Here is a 26,720-nt window from a genome sequence, read left to right as displayed (position 1 = left end):
ATCAACAGAGAATATAGAGGCTCAAGAGAGGAATTCATTTCAGTTATAGGAAAACGAAGTCGTATTTTGGCACATCGAGTTTGTGGCCTTTGAGAAATGAAAATCCTCAGCAAAAAGCTTTTGTCTGACCAGCTGTGAAGTAGGAAGGTGCAAGAAATCAAAGCAAGTGAGGAGGCGGAGCCGGTACTGTTATGGAAAGCAAAACCCAGAAAGGTGGAGAATCCAAAGCTGCTGTTTTTCTGCTCCTAAGGAAGATGCATTCTCAGATACAGCTTTTGTGTATGAGAAAAAAATGGCAATAACTGCTTACAGAGAGAATGGGTGGAAATGCAAATTATGACTATATAACTAACTTTCATAATTCTATGTAAAAATGGCATATAAAAACAAGACAGATGGTGCCGAAACCCGGGAGGAGACCCCTCCTCAGGGCCCCCAGGGTCCGGGGAGCCTCCTCCTCCTCATTCCACGCCGCGGACGGACCAGGACCTGAGACCCGCTTCGCTCACTCTCACGGCCTCTCTGGGGTAAGTGCCCTTGTCTCCTCTTTACCACCCTCGGCCAAAATCCTGCGCAGGTCTGAGGTCCATTTTGAGCCACCAAGTGGCTTGGAAGCCACCACGTGGCTTCGGAGACCCTTGCAGGACAGAGACGTCTGCCTGAAGGTACTCTCCACTTTGGCTTCAAAAGCCTCCAGTCTGTCTCTGCTGGTTCCAAAGGACACTTTGAAGCCAGGCAGAGATCCACTTCCATTTCCATTGTGTCCATTGTGTCCCTCGGCCAAAATCCTGCGCAGGTCCGAGGTCCATTTGGAGCCACCATGTGGCTCGGAGACCCGTTCAGGACGGAGACGTCCGCCTGAATGTAATCTCCACCTTGGCTTCAAGAGCCTCCAGTCTGTCTCTGCTGGTTCCAAAGGACGCTTTGAAGCCAGGCAGAGATCCACTTCCATTTCCATTGTGTCCATTGTGTGTCGGTAAAGAGGAAACAAATGGGAAACCCCCAGTCCAAATTTCCAAAGAGCACCCCCTTAGGGTGCCTCCTAGCCAATTTAAAAACCTTACAGCTTGAACAAGACCTTAGGAAGAAGTAGTTAATTTTCCTTTCCACTGTGGCGTGATCGACCTCAGCAATTTCTGCCAGCGGCTAGGCAAGTGGTCCGAAATTTACATACAAGGCTTTTAGGCCTTAGGCTCTCGTCCCTATACTCCTTCTCTCCCCGCTCTCCCCACCCCCTCCCTTCCTGCCCAGACTCCTCCTCCTCCCCCCATCCAGACTCCTCCTTCCTCCTCCTTATCTACTAGTAATCCACTGGGTCCCGTGCCTCCTTCGGGGCCCCCAACTGGCTGTCTTGAGTCCCCTATCTCTGCCCACACCCTCCTACAGTGTTAGCACCTTTGTGAGAGGTGGCTGGGGCGGAGGGGGTAGTCAGAGTACATGTCCTTTTTTCATTGGCCGATCTTTCCAAAATTGAGAAGCGTTTAGGTGATTTCTCAGCTAATCCTACCATATACATAAAGGAATTTAGACACCTTTGTCAGGCCTATGACTTAACTTGGCATGACCTCCAGGTTATCCTAACCTCTACCCTAAACTGACTGAGGTTCTAACCCAGTATACCCAGTTAGATCCGGCCTCCCTACAGGGGCCACCATTTTGGCGTCTTATTTCATTTCTCAATCAGCTCCTGACATTCATAAAAAACTTCAAAAGGTAGAGGATGGTCCTCAGACACCAATACAAGACCTGGTTAAATTAGCCTTTAAGGTCTATAGCTCCAGAGAGGAGACGGCAGGCTTGCCTTGAACAGAAGTTACAGCTCCTAGCAGCGGCTTTACAGCCCAGTCATAACCCCAGACCAGAGAGCACATACCCCACAGACTCCAAGGCCACTGCTAGAAAGGAGAAAGGCCACTGCTAGAAAGGAGCCTGCTATAAGTGTGGCAAGGCAGGACACTATGCCAACAGGTGTCCGCAAGGTCCCCGAGCCCCAAGGCATCAGGACATTAGGCCAGTGAATGTCCTAACCCTCGTCCACCAGCAACCCCCTGCCCTGCTTGCCAGCAGGGAGGAAACTGGAAGTTTCACTCGCTGTCAGAGAAATGCAAATCAAAACCACAATGAGATACCATCTCACACCAGTTAGAATGGCAATCATTAAAAAGTCAGGAAACAACAGGTGCTGGGGAGGATGTGGAGAAATAGGAACACTTTTACACTGTTGGTGGGATTGTAAACTGTTCAACCATTATGGAAAAGAGTATGGCGACTCCTCAAGGATCTAGAACTAGATGTACCATATGACCCAGGTATCCCGTTACTGGGGATATACCCAAATGATTACAAATCATGCTGCTATAAGACACATGCACATGTATGTTTATTGCGGCACTATTCACAATAGCAAAGACTTGGAATCAACCCAAATGTCCATCAGTGACAGACTGGATTAAGAAAATGTGGCACATATACACCATGGAATACTATGCAGCCATAAGAAAGCATGAGTTTGCGTCCTTTGTAGGGACATGGATGCAGCTGGAAACCATCATTCTTAGCAAACTATCACAGGAACAGAAAACCAAACACTGCATGTTCTCACTCAATGGTGGGAACTGAACAATGAGATCACTTGGACTCGGGAAGGGGAACATCACAAACCGGGGCCTATCATGGGGAGGGGGGAGAGGGAGGGATTGCATTGAGAGTTATACCTGATATAAATGACGAATTGATGGGTGCTGACGAGTTGATGGGTGTAGCACACCAACAGGGCACAAGTATACATATGTAACAAACCTGCACGTTATGCACATGTGCCCTAGAACTTAAAGTATAATAATAAAAAAAGAAAAAAAGAAAAAAAAGGAAAAAAAAAATTGAGCCAGAATAAAATTCCAGATAACGAGTCTTGAACAGAAGTCAATGAGAAACATATATAGTATACATTCCCCTTCCTCCACCTGGCATGGTTATATATGTATATTTATTTACATAATATATATACACATAATATATATTATATATGTGTTTATACATATTTATATATATGCCTTTGTGCTTAATTTATCAAGAGGCAATACACTCTAGAAATGTAATCATAACCAAAATTGATTCATTTTTTAGAAAACAGTAACACCTTTCATAACAATGCCACCATCTAAATATTCATACTGAGTTCATCACTAAAATCCACCCTTTGGAGCAGCATGTATAAAATAGTATTCTGGGAAAGACGCATTACAACGAGGACTGAAGCCAGGACAGATATTCTGAAATCCTTACACATATAGTATCCCCATACGATTTCTGTGTTATAGTCTTTGAATGTTCTATTGGTCTCATTTACAATGGTGATTCTAATCCTTAAAAAAACACACTTCCTAGTTACTATAACTGTACCCAGCGCTCATGGGGCAATTACTCCCAATCAGATACAAGGATGTGGACCTGAACTATGTGTAAGCTTCCATGCCCATATATATCCTAATGGGACAAAACCAGAGAGTTAGCTATAATTTAAGGACACAAAATCTTCCATGAGTCAGTAAAGTTTTAAAAGGCTCTTTCTAGAAGAAATGATTTCTGAAGCACAGTGTTCCATTAAACTCAGACTAGTGACAAATCATCCTAAAGATAAGGGATGAAATTCTGCTTCATCCATCTGGGGACGAAATTATCTCCCTCCTCTCATAGCACAAAGGGGTTATTTAGTCTCACATTCTCCCTTTTCTCTGGAGAGTTTTAGACATGACCTTTTAGTTCTAACCCACTGATGCTGTTGCCTCCATGTGTCTAACTGGGGACTAGAATCACAAAGTCTAAAGAGAATTAGCCAGGCACTGGACCCTGCTCCATTAGCACTAATCACTGTATTTTTGTGAAAAGTGCACCCCCTAAATGGGAGGGGAAAAAAAAAAAAGACAAGTCTGACTAATAATAACTCACTGGCTTTTAAAAAATCAGTTCCAGAAAGACACTGAAAAGCATAACACAAGGTGGTAATCACTGGCAAAATATGAAGTGAAATTAGACTTCACTGGTGGAGTCTAATTCTATCCCTGACTGTAGACATTCCTGAGTTCTGCTTTTCCCATAGTAAACCAAAAATGAAGTAAGAGAATAGAAAAAAAATGGGGTTATTTCAATTTCTAAATGGTCCTTTTCCAAAGGTTTTTATTATTCCCTACATCATATCACACTGATACTTTGTATTTTTCATATTCCCAAATGCAACAGGAAGGAGGATGACAAAAAGTTTATTAGATCTTCATATTCCATCTTTACATAGGGAAACTTAAGCATCCCCCACTTCCTTGCTCTGGGCTCCCACTTCCTTTTCACTTGTCTCCATGGGGGGAAAGAACTAGCCACCATCATCCTAAGTGTCACCTACATTCCCCCAAATCCACATCCCCTTCCTCAATTCTTCTCCAAGTCCATGACAACCACTTCTCCTTGCCACTAGCCTATTGCTGCCATGTGGACTCCCCTCTGAATTCACAGTCACTTTAGGCCAGCAAGATCACTTTGACTCTCTTCATTCCAATGTCTTTATGTCTGTTTTTCACAGTGACCCAAACAATGTGGCCTAACTGTCCAGCTCTCTGAAGATCTGGTTTTGTCTATGGATAAAATATGAAACATCCAGGGACAAACTGGACTCTATATCTTTTAGGCAATTTTTACACTAGTGTTATCCTTCATAAATATGCTTTTGGCAATAACTGGAAGGCAGAGCTCAAGGCAGTAATCTTCGGCAAAACATGAAGTACAAATATTTTCCATAGAATGATGAGGCAGTCATATGCATTCACAATCAACATGACAGTGATGTAATATCTCCCCACTATTTAGGGTTTCAACTTTTAAAGTTCTTAGCTTTGTCTACCATTCCGTTAGGATTCTCTACTGTTTCCCCAAATAAATTATCTTCTATGGTCTATTTTTTTCTACCACTATCTTAATCATTATATATAGGAGTTTCAAATATTGGTTGCTCTAATTACTGTTCTCATCATATACATCATTTTGTTGCCAATATTCAAAAGATTTCCACTCAGAATTACAACATATGCCACGCTAAATGCCTCTAATTCACTTAAATAATTTTTAAAAAGTTCAATTCCTCAGCCTAATATGTAACTTCTAAGAGACAAAAGTTTAAGAACTCGGAGTGCTTTGAAATCCAAATGTGACCATTTCTGCTACTTTACTAAACAATACTTTAAAAGTTTCACTTAGAAAAATTCTTTTCCTCCTTGTTAATTAGCCTAATTCTTCTTTCCTTTGAGAATCTAAAGAACAGCTGGATTATGCAAGTTGCTGCCACTGAAGGGAAGGGTTTTGGGTTTTTGTTGTTGTTTACTATTCTCACCGAATAATATTTGTTGGCAAATGCTCTCAAAAACTGGTGAACTATAAATTAGATATTTGGACTATTCTTCCTAGTTACACAAAAGAGCTTTCCAGTACTCAAATGCTTTAAGTCACAAGACTTATGCCTCAGGGACTAGAAAATTTGTCCCTCGGTTAGATGAACATATGAGTCACAAGTTACTACTTTTAAAGAATGAAGCTTTGGGATCAGATAAATTGTATGAAACCTTAAAGTTTACTGATAAATAATATATTTTATATTTATATTGGATGCAAGAATATGGCAAAATCTAAAAGTTAGGGTCATGACTTGGGTAGAATCAGAAAGGCCACCGTTCACTTTCCAAATTCATTACCAAATACTTAACTGATATTTCCTGACTCAGTAAAGGGCTAAAAGCCTACTGCATGAAGATATTGTTAGTCTCCATTAGTCCTCTCTATTCTAATCCCTAGAAAAAAAGAGAATATAAAATGATAGAGTCTACATGTTAGAAAACTGTCCAGAAAGATACATGGGTAGCAATATAAACATATATAATGTGTAAAAATTATACATTTACTTATATACATTTTTTGCTTAGATGAATAATTTAAAAACAAACTCCTAATTTAAGACAAATGAGAAAATAAAGGATAGTTAGTAAGCCCTAAAAGACAAATCAACATTAGCATTTCACTACCTATGGATAATTTTTTTTTTTTTTTTTTTTTTTTTGGTGACAGACTATAACGTACAATAAATTTTTTAAAATTATTGATACTTAAATATCAAAACGATATAGTGAATAGTACAAAAATAAAATAAGTCATATCTACCAATTGTATGACTTGTTGGAAAAAGGAATAATGAAACAGAATGTATAAAAATCATTTTTGTTGTTTTTAGATTTTTGCCATAATTTATAATCTAAGTCCACTAACCTTTTGGAATATTAATTTAAGAAATTACATATACAAAAATCCTTTAAATATCCTAACCAAAAAAGTAAAATAAAATGAACAGAGCACGACTTTTCAATTCACTTAACACAATTGATGACAAAGGATTGGCAAATAGCAAAGAGTAAGATCATACTAAGTAAAAATATATATAAATTTAAAATGTTACTATGACAAAAATAAATTAATAAATCCAAGTATGATTATCTTTAGTTTAAACTGAGTGTAGGAACTACCTTTTCAAGAAATCAAAATTGCTTCTTTCTAGATATAGCTATGACTACTTTGAGAGAAGGAAAAGGGCAGGAATAAAGATGGTGTTTACTTTCTTCTAATGGAATATTCATGATATAATTCAGTCCTGAGTTTACTAGTGACCTAAGATCAATTAACAAATTGCATTTATCACTTAAAACTTTAAAAAAAGTCTTTTCTGCTTTACCATACATGCACGCGTGCACACACACACACACACAGATCTTAATCTCAGGCACAGCCAAATAGAAACTGATTATAAAACCAAAAGATACTGTGTGTTTTAAACTCACTAAACACGAGCATTACAGTAACAAAATTTGTACTACTTCTTTTTCTGGTTTAGAGATTGTCTTTCATGTGTTAATAATTTTTTGAGAAACTTAGTATCAAATTAATTACATAGAGAGACAAATAATCTGAGTATTCATCACACATTCACCTATATTTAGAGCTTTAGGCACAGTAGCAAAGTCACAAAGAAAATCTAGACTTGTATAAAAAGACATGATCTTTACTGGTGCTTAGATGAACAAAGAGGTAGCTAAAAAAAGCCACCATTTCTCTCAAATGTCATCAATTACATAAGACCTCAAAACACAAACTGATTTGAAAGAAAATCCATCCCTATTATAAACAGTGAAGACAGATTAATGTCATCTATTTCATAGTAGCGGGTCTTCCTTTGATATTTATAACAGGCAGAAATATTTGATTTTACTCTTTTGTCACCAGAGATAATTGCTACATCACTTGCCAACACGATGAACTCATTTTATTAGTCAAATGTTGAATTCCACTCAAGTGCACTTAATACAGTACTACACATTATAAGTTGATTGAAATTAAAGAGATCTCCAATTAGAAATGGGATTTTCTAAAATACAACTATTACTAGTTTTCAAGTTGTATGTTTCATTGGTGTTCTAATGAAACATATAAAGCAAATGATTTGTTTCCAGCATCTCTGAAAGATTATTTAGTCCTTTAATGTATTAAAATAGTAGTGAGAAAATATGCCCTTGAAATATAGACTCTGAGGTACAGTTTAAAAAATTAAAACTGATTTGATATGGTTAATTCAAACTGTGGTTAAATCGCAAGGGGACAATTCAGAAGTTCATAAAAGTTTCAAATTAGTCACATTTGTTGGAAAAAAAACAAAATGCAGGTGCCTGCAATGTTTACATTGTGTCAGATATTTCAGAGCCATGTATAATGTTAAGTCCTGAAATCCTAAACACTTAGTTTCTTAAAACATTTCTGGTTACTGAGGAGGCATAAAAAATCCAACAGGATTACATCTAAAATGAGGTTGTTCTTTCTCCTTTTATAAAATACTTTTGATTCCTAACAGAAAAAATATGCACAGAAAGACATTTAGAATTTTCAATCCTTTTTTAAAATTGAGGGATCACTGCTTTTGAAAAATCTCTCTATACAGTATTTGCTTTGCTTTCTTCAGTCTTCCTTTTCTTCCAAGAGCTTTGCTACAGATGTACATCACCATATATACTGATACTTTACTTTCCTGTTCCCACAACTGCAGAGGTGGCTTTATTAGCCAACAGCTTGATCCTTAATATTTACTTCTGATAGGATTCTCTAACTTTCGCCTGGAGCGCATCACATGTTTTCTTGGCATCACCTAGAAGCATGGCCGTGTTAGGTTTGTAGAAGATTGGATTGTCCACTGCAGCATAGCCAACGCCCAAAGACCTCTTCATAACAATCACCTGAGAACCAGAGATAAAATGGCATAGTGTATTTAACAGACCTGTCTAGGACATGTTAGGCACACAAACATTGTTCTTCACTACCTTTGAACAAGGCATGTACCACTACTAATTATTTAGTGCAGGGACTTTACACAAGAAGTATTTTTAACATATGTTTACATTGTATTATCTTTAATACTTAAGTGTGCCCTTATTCTTATATCCATTAGAGAAAAAGTCATGTTAATAATTTATCTCTGAGTGACAAGATTACAATTATTTTCTTCTTAGTGCTTTTTTCTCTATAAAGACCATGTATACCATTTTCTAGTCAGCAAAATAAGCGTTTTTCTATGAATGTGCTAAAGAAAACAAGTTTAGTGCATAAGTTTCCACTACAAATTCTAAAACAGATGAGGTTGAGTGGGAAAACTATGTTATTCTTTTCTATGACTTTAAAGTATATCAGGAAGTTCTAGGATAAAAGCCCAAAGAGCAATCCAGCTTCTCACAGTAACAGAGCTAATAACTAACAGAATGTTCTTATGAATCAAAATGGAAGATGTAAGTCAATGTATAATATTGATATGTTATAGACATTTACAATGACATGAGTTATGGATGTTGCTGTCCTGCTGAATATCAAGTCAGTTCTTAATGAAATGAAAAGCTTTTCTGTGGTCTACTAGGACATGTAATCTATCAAAAAATAGAAGCAGTGCAAATGTATTCTTTTTCTTATAGCATTAGTATAGTAATGCACTTCACAAATTCTCAAATATTGACTACTGATACAACTTTTCATACACACATGAACAAGTATATTTTATGTCTACTCACTCATCACAAATACTAAGTTTTAAACTCTCATATTTATAATAAAAAGAAACAAAATTAAATGGAAATGTACATTATGTTATTATGATTTTTTAAATGCAGAGGAGCCTCAGTAGTGGTAAAATGTGCCTACTGCTGAGGCAGAGGAAAATTTACAAGCCTTTGAGTTATCTAAAATCTAGCAATTAGCTTTTTCAGAAGTAATATACATGTTTGAAGCTTGCTTCCTTATGCCACGTTATTGTTTGGATTTCTAAATTACCTTCCTGCTAGACACTCTATAACAACTTATAAATTCCCTTTCAGAAAGTTAAATGAAAAAAATATGCTCATCTTGGTATATGAAGGCGATTGATACTGACTCCCTGTCCCAGAGGGAAGCCATCTGCTTCACAGGACTCCATCTGGAATTTAGCCAGACTCATTACAAAAGCTCACAGCTCTTTTTTCAGCTGTGGTTACAGATTTTGTTAATCCACCCACATAATCTCATCTGGTTCTACTTGTGATTAGGGCATTCACTCAGGTTCTCTGGTGGCCAGAGAACAGACAGAAGCTGGACATAGGAAACTGGGCCCTAAACATGCTCTCAGTCCTGGACCTCCTAGAAGGCATCATCATTTCTTATCAAATGATCAAAGAAAGTTCTGTGGGTGTATTTTAAGTAACCTTTGATTATCAGAATGAAATACAAGACTGAAACTTTACCTGCTTTGATTTCCAGACCTCAAGGACTGGCATGCCTGCAATAATAGAGTTGGGATCTTCTTGAGCTGCTGAATTAACAGTGTCATTAGCTCCAATTACAAGGACCAAATCAGTATCTATATAATAAAAGAAAAAAGAAAGAATACAAAACTCAAAAGGTCACTCTTACATATTTTCAGACAAATTATAGTGATCTTTACTTTATAATAACAATAACAAAAATATAGGATTCACACTTGTGTCAGGCACTTTACAAGGAACTTTATCAGAGAGGTGAAGCAACTCAGCCAACGTCACACAGCTAAAAAGCAGTAGGTTTTGCATTTGAACTTGACTATCTTGACTAAAGCCTGCATTATTATGCTTCTCCCCTCTCAATAAATCTAACTAATCTGACTTTATAACCCTTTTTTGATCTCAAAATGATCTTGCTATAGTGTCACATGATTTTACGAAATTTGCATTCCACTTTCAACCTTTAAAATGACCACTTCAACCTCAAACTATAAGAATCAAAGAAGAAAACCTAGGAAACACCATTCTGAACATCAGCCTTGGGAAAAATTTATGACTAAGTCCTCAGAAGCAATTGCAACAATGCAATAATTGACAAGTGAGAACTAATTAAACTAAAGAGCTTCTGCCTAGCAAAAGAAACTAACAAGAGAGTAAACAGACAAGCTACAGAATGAGAGAAAATATTCACAAATTACGCATGCATTGGACAGAGGTCTAATATCCAGAATCTATAAGGAACTTAACAAGCAAAAAAAACACATACATTTTTAAAATGGGCAAAAGACATGAACAGACATTTCTCAAAAGAAGACATACAAGTGGTCAACAAACATGAAGAAATGTTCAACATCACTAAACATAAGAGAAATGCAAAGCAAAACCACAGTGAAATTACTATCTCACACCAGTCAGAATGGCTATTAATAAAAGTCAAAAAAATAACAGATGCTGGCAAGGCTGTGGAGAAAAAGGAAGATTTACACACTGTTTGTGGAAATGTAAATTAGTTCAGCCACTGTGGAAAGCAGTTTGGAGATTTCTCAAAGAACTTAGAACTTCTACGTGACCTAGCAATCCCACTACTGTGTACATATCCAAAAGAAAACAAATCTTTCTACCAAAAGACACATTCACTAGCACGTTCATTGCAGCACTATTCACAATAGCAAAGACATAGAATCAACCTAGGTGTCGATCAACGGTGCACTGGATAAAGAAAATGTGGTACATATACACCATGGAACACTACACAGCCATAAAAAAGATGGAAATCATGTCCTTTCCAGCAACATGGAAACAGCTGGAGGTCATTATCCTAAGCAAATTAACACAGGAACAGAAAACCAAATACCGCACATTCTCACTTATAAGTGAGAGCTAAACACTGGGTACTCAGGGACATAAATATGGCAACAATAGAACCTGGAGACTACCAGAATGGGGTGGGAGAGACATGGGCAAGGGTTGAAAAATTGTGGGGTACTATGCTCACTACATCTAACCCTCAGCATCCCACAATATAACCATGTAACAAACCTGCACACGTACCCACGAATCTACAATAAAAGTTAAAAAAAGATACATAAAAATAAAATAAGATGACCCCTTGAGATGCTGTCTGATGTCAAGACAATGGTCTCAAAATCTGCATTAAAGTCATGTCCATAATTCCTGGAACTGGCTGGTGTTACACATAATTTAACAACAACAGAATCTGAAAAGGGACATAAAATTAAAATGGCCTAAGTTTTCTCTTTAAGAACTGCAATATAAACTACCTTAGAATGTTGCCAAAAATGCCATGTGAATCTAGACATACACATAATTTCATTACTTTTTCTAATAAACAGCATTTTTTAAGTTTACAGTGGATATTTGCCAGAGGGAAATGGTTTAATTTTAACAAGCATAGGCCTGGGCCAAATGTCATTACCATTCAACATCTACCCTATGACAGCTATAAAGTACAGCACCTTATCTAGGGAAATTCTAGTACCTTTTAAAAAGAAAAGAAAGAGAAAACTACTTCACCAGTCATACATTAGTACAATTGGAAACCAGTAAAATCTCAGAGACTGGCAAGAATCAGACACTAAATTATCAACAGAAGCACTCATAAACAAAGAGCCTGAGGTTGGGTAACAAGCTACTGAGAATCAGGATCTGGATTCAAAAGCCAGGTCTGCCCAGATTCCCAGTCTTCGGTATTTCTATACTATACCCCAAGGTTTTCACCATCCTTCAGTTCTTCACAGGGGAAAAAAATTTACCTGTGCTGTTTATGAATCTTTTGTACCTTATTCAATACTATCTTTCACTTATTTAATTTCAACTGAATATCTATCAAGTATAAGTTCTTTTTCATCTGACTAGTCAGTCTTCACTGAATCTACAATTTATATCCCAAATCTGCACTGCTTTATTCACAGTAAGAATATTCAAACTTCACCATTGCCCCCATCACTTACCTGGAAAATCATGGTTGATCTCATCCATTTCCAACACAATATCATATGGCACTCCAGCCTCAGCCAGCAGCACATTAAGCTGACCAGGCATGCGGCCTGCAACTGGGTGAATTCCAAACCTAGACATGAAACAAATGAACAGCTGGCTTTACTTGACAGGACATAATGTACAGAGACCCCAATATCACCTCTAAATCTGCACACTTTGCTCTTTGCATCTCTGCTTTTTTCTGATACTATCTGATCTCTACAGAATGAAACAGAAGTAGTCCAGATATACAGTCAATTTACAGATATTGAAGTTGAAGATTCAGTATCTTAGTGTGGAGAAACTATAACTTTCCTCAGAAAAATAAAAGCATAACTTTGGAGCCAGACTCTTCCATATATGCTTGCAGTGCAGTGAACTTCCAATAATGTTAATAAATAATATCACCTTACATTTAAAAAGCATTGTGTTCTCTCATACTTTCTGGTAAATACTGAATCTTTAAAAACCTATTCACCTAGCCTGGAATTAAATGTTTCCCATGAAAAATCAACATTATTCTATCACAAGCTGACTTCACATTCAACTTTAACCTCTTTGTTCAAAGGTAGGGAGATGACTGGGCATGGTGGCTCATGCCTGTAATCCCAGCACTTTGGAAGGCCAAGATAGGCAGATCACTTGAGGTCAGGAGTTCAAGACCAGCCTAGCCAACATAGCAAAACCCCATCTCTACTAAAAATACAAAAATTAGCCAGGCACGATGGCGGGTGCCTGTAATCCCAGCTCCTCAGGAGGCTGAGGCAGGAGAATCGCTTGAACCCAGGAGGAGGAGATTGCCGTGAGCTAAGATTGTGCCACTGCACTCCAGCCTGGGTGACAGAGCAAGAATTTGTCGCAAGCAAAACAAAAAAGGTACGGAGGTAAAATATTGTCATACACACGAAGTTAAAGCCTACAGCCACTCAGAGAATGATATAAAGTACTACTCCACATCACAGAAGACATGTGATGGGAACACACAGAAGCATCTAAAACACAGAGTGGGTAATACACAAGCAGAGCTCTACACTTAGGGTAAAGGACATCAAAGCATCAAGCAACTTCTTTTGACCACAGATATAATGAGGTCTTTAAAGTATTTTAATCCAACTTCTTTCCCAGTATTTATCTGTCTCCACAGTACTAGGAGCAGTGTGTGGCACACAGAAAAGGCTCCATAAGAAGTGAACGAATTAATGAATGAATGAATCCAAAAAGAAAAGCAGTTTATACTATCTCTTGGAAGAGATCCATCCAGCCTCAGCTTAAATACCTTCAGTGACCCTTCTAAGGTCTAATCCATTACTAGACTACATATATATACACACAGACACACACACATATGTGTGCATGTGTGTGCAAGTATGTGTATATTGTGTATGTATGCATATTCATATAGTAATATATTCATTCATATACAGTAAGTCCTCACTTATCCATAAGTTCTTAGAAAGTGCAAATTTTTAGAAAGTGCAACTTTAAGTGAAACAAGATATAATGAAACCAATTTTACTCTAGGCTAATTGATATAAACAAGAGTTAAGTTCCTACAGCATATTTCTGGCCACAAAAATATCCCCAAACTTCTAAATAAAGACCAAAACACTTCTAGTAGTAAACATTGAAGTAAATGTGAGCTATACATACAGTTAGGAAAGATTAATAAGATCAAATACAGTAATCATTTACCCAAGGCAGGAACCAGATCTGGACAGGACACCATCTCATTGCAGTGCGCACTCCCAGACACCCACACTCACTCAGACTGGGACCACATGGACACACCAATTCACTTAACATGAACGTCTTGGAGATATGAGAGGAAAGCAGAGAATCCAGAGAAAACCCATGCAAGCATGGTGAGAATGTGCAGACCCCACAGTGACAATAGCCCCAGCTGGGAATTGTTTTTTTTTTTCTCATCAAAGTGCTAACAAAATGATAGTGAACAAAATGACATTATTTGAGGATTTGCCATATATATATTCATATATTAATATATTCAGTCTTAATATGTTATATATTATATAATATATAATGTATTCATATTAAGCCAAAGATAAATAAATTGTGTGTGTGTGTGTATATATATATAATCTCTTGGGTACATATATACCCAAAGAGAAACTCCATCTCATTGTTTTCCAAGGTCTATAGTTGTGCCATCTGGAACCATAATGAATCTACAACCTCTTTCATTTGCAGATTCCTGTCAGCTATCCTAGTGATATGGTTTGGCTGTGTTCCCACTCAAATGTCATCTTGATTCCCATGTGTTGTAGAAGGGACCTGGTGGAAAGTAATCGAATCATGGGGGCAGATCTTTTCCCATGCTGGTCTCATGATAGTGAATAAGTTTCACAAGACCTGATGATTTTATAAGAAGGAGTTTCCCTGCACAAGCTCTCCTTTTTTTGCCTGCCACCATCCACGTAAGATGTGACTTGCTCCTCCTTGCCTTCCGCCATGAATGTGAGACCTTCCCAGCCATGTGGAACTGTAAGTCCATTAAACCTCCTTCTTATATAAATTGCCCAGTCTCAGGTATGTCTTTATCAGCAGCATGAAAATGGACTAATATAGTAAACTGGTACTGGGAGTAGGGTGCTGTTGAAAAGATACCCAAAAATGTGGAAGCAACTTTGGAACTGGGTAACAGGCAGAGGTTGGAACAGTTTAGAGGGCTCAGAAGAAGGCAGGAAAATGTGGGAAAGTTTGGAACTCCCCAGAGACTTGTTGAACAGCTTTGATCAAAATGCTGATAATGTTATGGACAATGAAATCCAGGCTGAGGTGGTCTCAGATGGAGATGAGGAACTTGTTGGGAACTAGGGCAAAGGTGACTCTTGTTATGTTTTAGCAAAGAGAATGATGGCATTTTACCCCTGCCCTAGAGGTGTGCAGAACTTTGAACTTGAGCAAGATAATTTAGAATATCTCACAGAAGAAATTTCTGAGCAGCATATCATTCAAGTGCTGACTTGGGTGCTGTTAAAGGCATTCAGTTTTAGAAAGCAAACAGAGCATAAAAGTTTGGAAAATTTGCAGCCTGACAATGTGATAGAAAAGAAAAATCCCATTTTCTGAGGAGAAATTCAAGCCAGCTATAGAAACTTACATAAGTAATGAGGAGCCTAATGTTAATCCCCAAGACCATGGGGAAAATGTCTCCAGGGCATGTCAGAGACCTTTGCAGCAGTCCCTCCCATCAAAGGCCCAGAGGTTTAGGAGGAAAAAATGGTTTCATGTGCCAGGCCCAGGGTCCCTCTGCTGTGTGCAGTGTAGGGACTTGATGCCCTGTGTCCCAGCTGCTTGAGTCGTGACTAAAAGGGGCCAAGGTATAGCTTGGGCTGTTGCTTCAGAGGGTGGAAGCCCCAAGCCTTGGTAGCTTCCACATGGTGTTGAGCCTACGTGTGTGCAGAAGTCAAGAATTGAGGTTTGGGAACCTCCGCCTAGATTTCAGAAGATGCATAGAAACACCTGGATGCCCAGGCAGAAGTTTGCCGTGGGGGTGGGGCCCTCATAGAGAACCTCTGCTAGGGCAGTGCAGAAGGAAAATGTGGGGTCGGATCATCCACATAAAGTCCCTACTCGGGCACCACCTAGTGGAGCTGTGAGAAGAGGGTCACCATCCTCCAGACCCCAGAGTGGTAGATCCACCAACAGCTTGCACCGCGCACCTGGAAAATCTGCAGAAACTCAATGCCAGTCCATGAAAGCAGCCAGGAGGGAGGCTGTACCCTGTAAAGCCACAGGGGCAGAGCTGCCCAAGACCATGGGAACCCATTTTTTGTATCATTGTAAGCTGGATGTGAGGCATGGAGTCAAAGGAGATCATTTTTTGAGCTTTAAGATTTGACTGCCCCACTGGATTTCAAATTTGCATGGGGCCTGTAGTCCCTTTGTTTTGGCCAATTTCTCCCATTTGAAATGGGTGTATTTACCCAAATGTATCTAAGTAACTAACTTGCTTTTGATTTTACAGGCTCATAGGCAGAAGGGACTTGCCTTGTCTCCTATGAGACTTTGGACTGTGGACTTTTGAGTTAATGTTGAAATGAGTTAATATTTTGGGGGATGGTAGGGAAGGCATGATTGGTTTTGAAATGTGAGGATATGAGATTTGGGAGGGGCCAGAGGTGGAATGATACAGTTTGGCTGTGTCTCTACCAAAATCTCATCTTGAATTCCCACATGTTGTGGGAGGGCCCCAGTGGGAGGTAACTGAATCATGGGGGCAGGTCTTTTCTGTGCTGTTCTCATAACAGTGAATAAGTCTCATGAGACCTGATGGTTTTATAAGAAGGAGTTTCCCTGCACAAGCTCTCTTTTTCTGGCTTGCTGCCATCCACGTAAGATGTGACTTGCTCCTCCTTGCCTTCTGCCATGATTGTGAGGCCTTCCCACCCATGTGGAACTGCAAGTCCATTAAACCTCCTTCTTTTGTGAATTGCCCAATCTCATGTATGTCTTTATCAGCAGCACAAAAATGGACTAACATACCTTGGATTCCTCCTAAGCAAAACACCCTCAGTCCTTTCAAATATTTAATGAATGACAGACTTCCTGACCTACTGCTGTCCTAGTCGTCTGTATCCTATATTGTCAATGCCCGGCTTCAGTCTCAGTCCCTCAAAGTGAATACAGTGTGCTAAACATGATCTAGATGCCTAAGGCGCAGTAAGAAAACCATATCCTCACATCTTTCATTGATAAAGCCTAAGTCTGTATTAGCATTTATGGCCACCACAACACACTACTGCCTCACACAAAAATTATGATCATTTAAGATGTGTTGTTATTTTTCACATGAACTGCTGCCAAGCCAGGCCTCCCCACTCTTCATATAGGCACATCAGGGAAGAGGTTAAAGAGCACAAGACTTGACCCTTTCCTGAAAAGAAGACCTGAAAAGAGCTATAGATAGCCATTTATTTTGCCCAGGTAAGTGAGAAATAGTTTTCTACATCTTTAAAACTAATAATGAAGACCCTAAACTACTATTAGAGGTCTTTTAATTGGAGGAAAAATATATCAAATGACAGATATTCTTTTTTTTATTATTATACTTTAAGTTCTAGGGTACATGTGCATAATGTGCACAATGTGCAGGTTACATATGTATACATGTGCCATGTTAGTGTGCTGCACCCATTAACTCGTCATTTACATTAGGTATTCCTCCTAATGCTATCCCTCCCCTCTCCCTGCTCCCCACAATAGGACCCAGTGTGTGATGTTCCCCTTCCCGTGTCCAAGCGATCTCATTGTTCACTTCCCACCTATGAGAGAGAACATGCAGTATTTGGTTTTCTGTTCTTGCGATAGTTTGCTGAGAATGATGGTTTCCAGCTGCATCCATGTTCCTACAAAGGACATGAACTCATCCTTTTTTATGGCTGCATAGTATTCCATGGTGTATACATGCCACGTTTTCTTAATCCAGTCTGTCACTGATGGACATTTGGGTTGATTCCAAGTCTTTGCTATTGTAAATAGTGCTGCAATAAACATACGTGTGCATGTGCAGATATTCTTTTTTATCAAATATCTCTATACACACAAAACTAGAAAATCTAAAAGAGTTGAATACATTCCTGGACACATACACCCTCCCAAGACTGAACCAAGAAGAAACTGATTCCCTGAACAGGCCAATAAAGAAATTGAATCAGTAATAAATAGTCTACCATCAAAATAAAGCCCAGGATCTGATGAATTGGCAGCTCAAATCTACCAGATGTACAAAGAAGAGCTGGTACCATTCCTACAGAAATGATTCGAAAAACCTGAGGAGGAGAGACCCCTCCCCAACTCATTCTAAAAGGCCAGCATCATTCTGACACCAAAATCTGTCAGACACACACACACACACACATAAACACACACACACACATAAACACACACACACACACACACACAATTTATCCTTGATGAACACTGATGCAAAAATCCTCAACAAAATACCTGCAAACTGAATCCAGCAGCACATCAAAAAGCTAATACACCACAATCAAGTAGCCTTCATCCCAGTGATGCAAGGCCAGTTCAACATATGCAAATCAGTAAGTGTGATTCATCACACAAACAGAACTAAAGACAGAAACCACAAGATTATCTCAATAGATGCAGAAAATGCTTTCAATAAAATTCAATATCCCTTCATGTTAAAAACTCTCACTAAACTAGGTATTAAAGGAACATACCTCAAAATAATAAGAGCCATCTATGACCAACCCATGGCCAACATTATACTGAATGAGCAGAAGCAGGAAGCATTCTCTTTGAAAACCAGCGTAAGACAAGGATGCCCTCTTCTCACCACTCCTATTCAATATAGTACTAAGAGTCTTTGCCAGAGCAATCAGGCAAGAGAAAGAAATAAAGAGCATCCAAATAGGAAAAGAGGAAGTCAAACTATCCCTGTTTGGAGATGACATGATTTTATACCTAGCAAACCCCACAGTCTTGGCCCCAAAGCGCCTTTAGCTGATAAACAACTTCAGCAAACTTTTAGGATACAAAATAAATGTATAAAAATCACTAGCATTCCTATATACAAATAACAGCCAACCCTGGACAAATCAGGAACATAACCCCATTCACGAGTGTCACAAAAATAATAAAATACCTAGGAATACAGCTAATCAGGGAAGCGAAAGATCTCTACAATGAGAATTACAAAACAGTGTTCAACGAAATCAGAGATGACACAAAAAAAAAGGAAAAACATTCCATGCTCATGGTTAGGAAGAATCAATATCACTAAAGTGGCCATACTGCCCAAAGCGATTTACAGATTCAGTGCTATTCCTATCAAACTACCAATGACATTCTTTACAGAATGAACTGGAAAACTATTAGAAATTATTAGAAAACTAATAGAAAAAATTATTTTAAAATTCATATGGAACCAGAAAAGAGTCCCAATAGCCAAGGCAATCTTAAGCAAAAAGAGCAAAGTTGTACCAGTACCATGCTACCTGACTTCAAACTATATTACAGGGCTGTAGCAAAACTACAGGGCTGTAGTAGTAAAACTATATTCCAGGGCTGTAGTTTTACTACAGCCCTGGAATATAGTTTGAAGTCAGGTAGCATGGTACTGGTACAAAAACAACACATAGACCAATGGAACAGAATAGAGACCCCAGAAATAAGGTCACATAACTATGACCATCTGATCTTCAACAAAGCTGACAAAATCAAGCCACGGGGAAAGGACTCCCTATTCAATAAATGGTGCTGGGATAACTGGCTAACCTTACACAGAAGATTGAAGCTGGACCCCTTCCTTGTGCCATATCCAAAAATTAACTCAAGATGGATTAAAGACTTAAATGTAAAATCCCAAACTATAAAAATCCTGGAAGACAACCTAGCCAACACCATTCTAGAGATAGGAGCAGGCAAATATTTCATAATGAAGACACAAAAAGCAATTCAACAAAAGCAGAAATTGATAAATAGGATCTAATTAAACTAAAGAGTTTCTGCACAGCAAAAGAAACTGTCAACAAAAAGACAGCTTACAGAATGGGAGAAAATGTTTACAAACTATGCATCTAATAAAAGCCTAATATCCAGCATCTATAAGGAACTTAAAACAAATTTACAAACAAAAAAAACAAACAAACAACCACATTAAAAGTGGGCAAAGGACATGAACAGACACTTTTCGAAAGAAGACATACATATGGCCAACAATCATATGAAAAAAAAACTCAACATCACTGACCATTAGAGAAATTCAAGTCAAAACCACAATGAGATACCATCTCACATCAATCAGAATGGCTATTACTAAAAAGTCAAAAAACAACAGATCCTGGCGAGATCGCAGAGAAAAGGGAATGCTTATACACTGTTGGTGGGATTGTAGGTTAGTTCAACCATTGTGGAAAACAGTATAGCAATTCCTCAAAGAGCTATACACAGAACTACCATTTGACCCAGCAATCCCATTACTGAGTATATACCCAAAGGAATATAAATCATTCTACTATAAAAAAACACATGCATGCAAATGTTCACTGCAGCACTATTCACAATAGCAAAGACATGAAATTAACCTAAATGACCATCAATGAGAGATTGGATAAAGAAAATGTTGGTACACAACAGCCACAAAAAAGAATGAGATAATGTATTTTATGGGAACACGGATAGAAGTAGAGGCCACTATCCTTAGCAAACTAACACAGGAACAGTAAACCAAATGCCAGATGTTCTCATTTATAAGTGGGAGCTAAATGATGAGAACTCATGGACAAAAGAGGGGAAGAACACACTGGGGCCTACTTGAGGGTAGAAGAAGGGAGGAGGGAGGGAATCCGACAAAAATAACTATTGGGTACTAGGTTTAAAACCTGGGTGATGAAATAATCTATACAACAAACCCTTTGAGATGAGTTTACCTATATAACAAACCTGCATATGTACCCATGAATCTAAAATAAAAGTTTAAAAAAGAACTCCTGTTTATATAATTTTCCATCTAGGTAGGGCTGAAAGATTCAACCCTCTAATCACATGTTCTTTACCTCTGGCAACTAGCCCCTTCCTGAAGCTATGGGGCTAGGCCTAACTAGCCAAATTCACTTTAATAGCATAAACTCAGGTATAGTTGACAGGGTTTGTTGTGAATAACAAAAGACGTCCCCAACAGGAAATTCCAAGGGCTTTATAAGTTTTTTATGTCAGGAATGGGAGACAAAGACTAAATAGGTATTTTTTATTAGCACTGATAGCAAGCAGAAATGAACTGCACAGAATGAACTATTTATACTCCAAGATTATTTTAAAAGGAATCCAGCATCTCTTCCTTCAGTGGGTTGTTGACAGTTTTACTTAAGTGAGAATAAATTAAAGACATTCATTAGTTTTAGGTGGTTATCCAACCTCACCATCTTAACGCAGGTTTTAGGATCTTCAATCATGAATTATTCTATAATTTTTGGCAATGTTAACGACAGTTCAACACGTAAGTGAATTTTTTTTAATTCTCTAGAAACAAGATTGTTTATTTTTTTAACCGAACATTGCTATTCTAATGTCATTATCTGTGCCAAACCAGAGTTTCAATCACTCCTGACAACAAATGAAATGAGGCAAAATACTGACAATTTATATTCATACTCTTCATGTAGTAATACAAGCTATATTCAGTACTACTACAGCTGTTTCCAAACTGCTCCAGAGAAAACATTTCCAAAATGTTACATGGATTCTTCTGCTGAGATCTCTACTTTAAAAATTTAATATTTTACAGTGGTAATAAGAAAATATTTGGAAAAAATTTTCTCCAGCAATCAAAGTGCATGCTCATTAAATAAGAGGCATTTTTCTAAACCTCAAATCTAAACCTCCTATCTTTTTATATGCAGGTTTAAGCATGAAAATTAAAAATAGATTTAGAAAGAAAATGCATTATATTGAAATAACCAAAATATACTCCCAAGCCTACTGATGGCCAGGAATTTGAGAAAAGACATGATGAATGGAAGTTTCTAAGGTGCCTGAGTTTACAAATAACCATCACTGTTTTCATCAAGTTCCAGACTTTTAACCTTGTCTTCTATGGTGGAGATAGCTGAATAATCCCTCAGGTTCAGGGACAATAAAAGAAGCACTAAGAAAAAAATAACATATCCAGAAAAAAATAAATAAATAGAGCTTACTTAAGTATAATAACAATTCAATTTTTTAAAAAAGAGGAAAGGCCTGAATTTGTGTAATCTTTGCATATGTGAGAAAGAAGGATGCACACAAAGCAAAATGCACAAGAGTGACATTTACAACCCCAGCCATATACATGGCTTTAAAGGCACGTATGACACAAAATGTTTAAAAATAAGAAAGTTATTTGAACATCAAAATGGAAAGGATAGTAATAGATTATAACCCCCTGCAGAAAGTGGGAAACCAGGAATCAATACTGATAACAGATTCGTAAGTCAGTAAGAAATAAACACAGGAAGAATGAAGGACTCTCCCTTACAGTGGTAGACCATGAACTGATAAATGTGATGGGGTTTTTACATGACCATTTTGCAATCATCATAATAAATATTGGTACTGTAAAAATCATTAGCATGGCTGGGCATGGTGGCTCACGCCTGCAATCCTAGCACTTTGGGAGGCCGAGGCAGATAGATTACCCGAGGTCAGGAGTTCGAGACCAGCCTGGTTTAGTGGAAACTCCGTCTCTACTAAAAATACAAAAATTAGCTGGGCATGCTGGTGGGTGCCTGTAACCCCAGCTACTGGGGAGGCTGAGACAGGAGAATTGCTTGAACCCAGGAGGCGGAGATGGCAGTGAGCTGGGACGGCGCCACTGCTCTCCAGCCTGGGTGAAAAAGCAAAACTCCATCTAAAAAAAAAAAAAAAAATCAGCACATGTTCAGTCTAGGGAGTTAATTTTGATGAAGAGCAAAATATTTGCATGGTCTTAAAGACAGCTCAAGCAGTTTGCCCCTGTTCCCTTACTCTTACCTCAACTGAGAAAGAAAAAAAAATTAAAACTTTTAGTGTTTTCTCTGATAGCTACGTCAATGAAAACTGATCTATAATCAGAGAGTAGTTGTTAGAAATATTAACCACCTGTACACTTTGCTGAATGGGCATTTAATTATGTGGACAGAGTCCATATTTTTGTTTTCTCCCCAGATAATAATTCCTTGTAAATACCTAACAAAATAGATTTTACCAAGTTTAACATCCAAATCTCTGCCAAGAAGAACTTACATTGAAACTGTAGTTTATTAATATGTATTTTACTGCACTGTTTGGTGGACACAGGTACTGATAATATCTTAAGTCAATGTTCTGACGATTTCGTGAACCAAAGAAAGGCACAGAGATTGTGCCCCAACAAAGGCAGAGATCCTATAATTAAATTTTAGGGCCCTAGCATTTGATTATTTTCGAATAATAGAACAAAATCATTTCCAAAAGAATGTACCTTAAAATAAAAAGTTGTAGATTGAAAAAGTCATTTCACTTTAACAGAGATTCTTAGTAATATATCTAAAGTATCGCATTACATTATTAATCAACTGATTTTCTTTCAAAGTTAATGCCAAGTTGTATTTCAACTGTATCAATTTCAAATCAACATTTCAAATTAACTCAGAGACTATTTCACCCAGTTACTAAAGGTACTCTTCTATCACTGACTAAACCCAATGATGAAACTAAATAACTAGATTTAGCTCATAGAACTACAGATCTAAAAGATCAGAGGGCACACGGATAAGGTTCAAGAGAAACAAGAAGTACCTAACAACTTTAAAAATAGCACACTCTGGCCAGGCACCGTGGCTCACACCTGTAATCCCAGCACTTTGAGAGGCCAAGGTGGGCGGATCACCTGAGGTCAGGAGTTCAAGACCAGCCTGGCCAACATGGTGAAACCTCATCTCTATTTTAAAAAAATACAAAAATTAGCTGGGCATGGTGGCACATGCCTATAGTCCAGCTAACTCAGGAGGCAGAGGTGGGAGAATCACTTGAACCCAGAGGCGGAGGTTGCAGTGAGCCAAGTTTGCGCCACTGCACTCCAACACACACATACACCCTTAAAAAAAATTCTGGATCAACTGGCCAGAAAAAAAGGCAAAACTGTGATTTTCAAAAAAGCCACAGATGACCAAATATTTCTTATTTGCACAGAAGAGAAGAAAATATTCAAATGCAAAAGAAAGAATTAAATTTTTTTTATTAAAAAAATGCTTTTTGTTAACAATTTAAAACAAATGCCTTATCTAGGAAAATTTCAGTCATCTTTTTTGTGGGCCAGAGGGAGACAGACTCATTAATCTGCCTTCATGTGTAACTCCCAGTTCAATCCAAAATGAATCCAAGAGTATTTTACATATAACTCAAAGGACGGTTGGCAGTGGGCATGATCAAGACCATTATGGAAGCTGGGACAGCATTTTATTTATTGAAGGTAGGGGAGGGATTTCAATACATGGTCTTACCACTAGTAAGAGCAAGAAGCAGCTTAGAGGGAGCCCAGGATTTCCAGAATAACTACATGATGTTGCCCAATCCTACAATACTAACTGCCTCTCAAATTAATCATTTGTGCTCTTTTGAGGTGTTAAAAGTAATCTTGGACACCAAAAATGTTTCCTAATTTCCCAATCCAGATCACCAGTAAGTATCTCCTGCTTCTCCCAGGCCCACCAGGCCCACTGCTCTTCCCAAAACCTAAGTGATGAGAATGTAAGACTAAGAATGGCTGTTCCACATGACATTTAAAGTCTGTGTTAGTTTCATATTGCTGCTGTAACAAACTACCACAAATTTAGTGCCTTGAAACAATCAAATTTGTTATCACTTAAGGGTTCTGAAGGTCAGAAGTCCAAAATCAGTTTCCCTGGACAAAAAAAAAAAAAAAAAAAAAAATCAAGTTATCGAGAGGCCTTCATTCCTTCTGGATTGTTTTGTGATGAATTCCCCAGGTGTTCTTTGAGCTTTTCTGGGTGTTATTTGGATGTCTCTATCTCTACCAAGGCCAGGGAGGTTTTCCTCAATTTTTCCCTCAAATATGTTTTCCAAATTTCTAGATTTCTCTTCTTCCTCAGGAACACCAATTATTCTTAGTTTTAGATGTTAAACATAGTCCCAAACTTTTTGGAGGCTTTGTTCATTTTTTTAAATTCTTGTTTCTTTATCTTTGATGGATTGGGTTAATTCAAAAGCCTTATCTTTGATCTCTGAAGTTGTTTCTTCTGTTTGTTCTATTCTATTGCTGAGACACTCAAAGCATTTCACATTTCTCTGTGATTGCTTTTTATTTATGCTTTCTATTTCACAAAAGATGTTTCCTTTCATATCCTGTATCATGTTTTTGATTTCTTTAACTTGGACTTCACCTTTCTGTGGTGCCTCCCTGATTAGCTTAATAATTGGCCTTCTGAATTCTTTTTCTGGCAATTCAGAGATTTTGTCTGGAAAAGTCACCCTGCTCAACAAATGGTATTGGGACAATTGTAAGCCACATGTGAAATAATGAAACTGAATCCTCATCTCTCACCTTATACAAAAATCAACTCAAGATGGATTAAAGACTTAAATCTAAGACCCAAAACCATAAAGACTCTATAAGATAACATCAGAAAAACCCTTCTAGATATTGGCTTAGGTGAAGATTTCATGACCAAAAACCCAAAGGAAAATGCAATAAAAACGAAGATAAATAGATGGGACTTAATTAAGCTAAAAAGCTTCTGCACAGCAAAAATAATAATAATCAACAGAGTTCACAGACAACCCACAGAGAGGGAGAAAATCTTCAAAATCTATACATCTGACAAAAGACTAATGTCCAGAATCTACAAAGAAGTCAAACAAACCAGCAAGAATAAAACAAACGATCCCATCTAAAAGTGGCCTAATGACATGAATAGCAACTCTCAAAAGAAGATATACAAATGTCCAACAAGCATATGGAAAAATGCTCAACATCACTAATTATCAAGGAAATGAAAACCAAACCACAACGCAATACCACCTCAATCCTGCAAGAATGGCCATAATCAAAAAATAATAAAGGTTGGTATGGATGTAGTGAAAAGGAAACATTTTTACACTGCCAGTGGGAATGTAAACTAGTACAATACAGTATGGTAAACAGTGTGGAGATTCTTTAAAGAACTGAAAGTAGTTTTGATTTGCATTTCTCTGATGGCGAGTGATGATGAGCATTTTTTCATGTGTCTGTTGGCTGTATGAATGTCTTCTTTTGAGAAATGTCTGTTCATATCCTTTCCCCACTTTTGGATGGGGTTGTTTGTTTTTTTCTTGTAAATTTGTTTGAGTTCTTTGTAGATTCTGGAAATTAGCCCTTTGTCAGATGAGTAGATTGCAAAAATTTTCTCCCATTCTGTAGGTTGCCTGTTCACTCTGATGGTAGTTTCTTTTGCTGTGCAGAAGCTCTTTAGTTTAATGAGATCCCATTTGTCAATTTTGGCTTTTGCTGCCGTTGCTTTTGGTGTTTTAGACATGAAGTCCTTGCCCATGCCTATGTCCTGAATGGTACTACCTAGATTTTCTTCTAGGCTTTTTATGGTATTAGGTTTAACATTTAAGTCTCTAATCCATCTTGAATTAATCTTCGTATAAGGAGTAAGGAAAGGATCCAGTTTCAGCTTTCTACTTATGGCTAGCCAATTTTCCCAGCACCATTTATTAAATAGGGAATCCTTTCCCCATTTCTTGTTTTTGTCAGGTTTGTCAAAGATCAGATGGTTGTAGATGTGTGGCATTATTTCTGAGGGCTCCGTTCTGTTCCATTGGTCTATATCTCTGTTTTGGTACCAGTACCATGCTGTTTTGGTTACTGTAGCCTTGTAG

General features: G+C 37.9%; 1 protein-coding gene across 1 annotated transcript in view; it reads right to left on the bottom strand.

Annotated features, from left to right (window-relative positions):
• Nucleotides 1-7,072: 7,072 nt before the first annotated feature.
• Nucleotides 7,073-26,720, bottom strand: part of NNT (nicotinamide nucleotide transhydrogenase) — a 104,990-nt gene continuing 85,342 nt past the window's right edge. Inside the window, exons 20-22 of the mRNA XM_023216413.3 lie at nucleotides 12,326-12,444; nucleotides 9,840-9,955; nucleotides 7,073-8,312 (exon numbers count right to left, since the gene is read on the bottom strand). Of these exons, the coding sequence (XP_023072181.1) occupies nucleotides 8,163-8,312; nucleotides 9,840-9,955; nucleotides 12,326-12,444 (385 nt within the window). The 3' untranslated portion in view covers nucleotides 7,073-8,162. The remainder of the gene's footprint in view (nucleotides 8,313-9,839; nucleotides 9,956-12,325; nucleotides 12,445-26,720) is intronic.

Source organism: Piliocolobus tephrosceles, chromosome 4 (genome assembly GCF_002776525.5).
Source record: "Piliocolobus tephrosceles isolate RC106 chromosome 4, ASM277652v3, whole genome shotgun sequence".
Taxonomy (NCBI): Eukaryota; Metazoa; Chordata; class Mammalia; order Primates; family Cercopithecidae; genus Piliocolobus; species Piliocolobus tephrosceles.
Note: the sequence above shows the minus strand (reverse complement) of the source record. Positions and strands in the feature narration are given on the sequence as shown.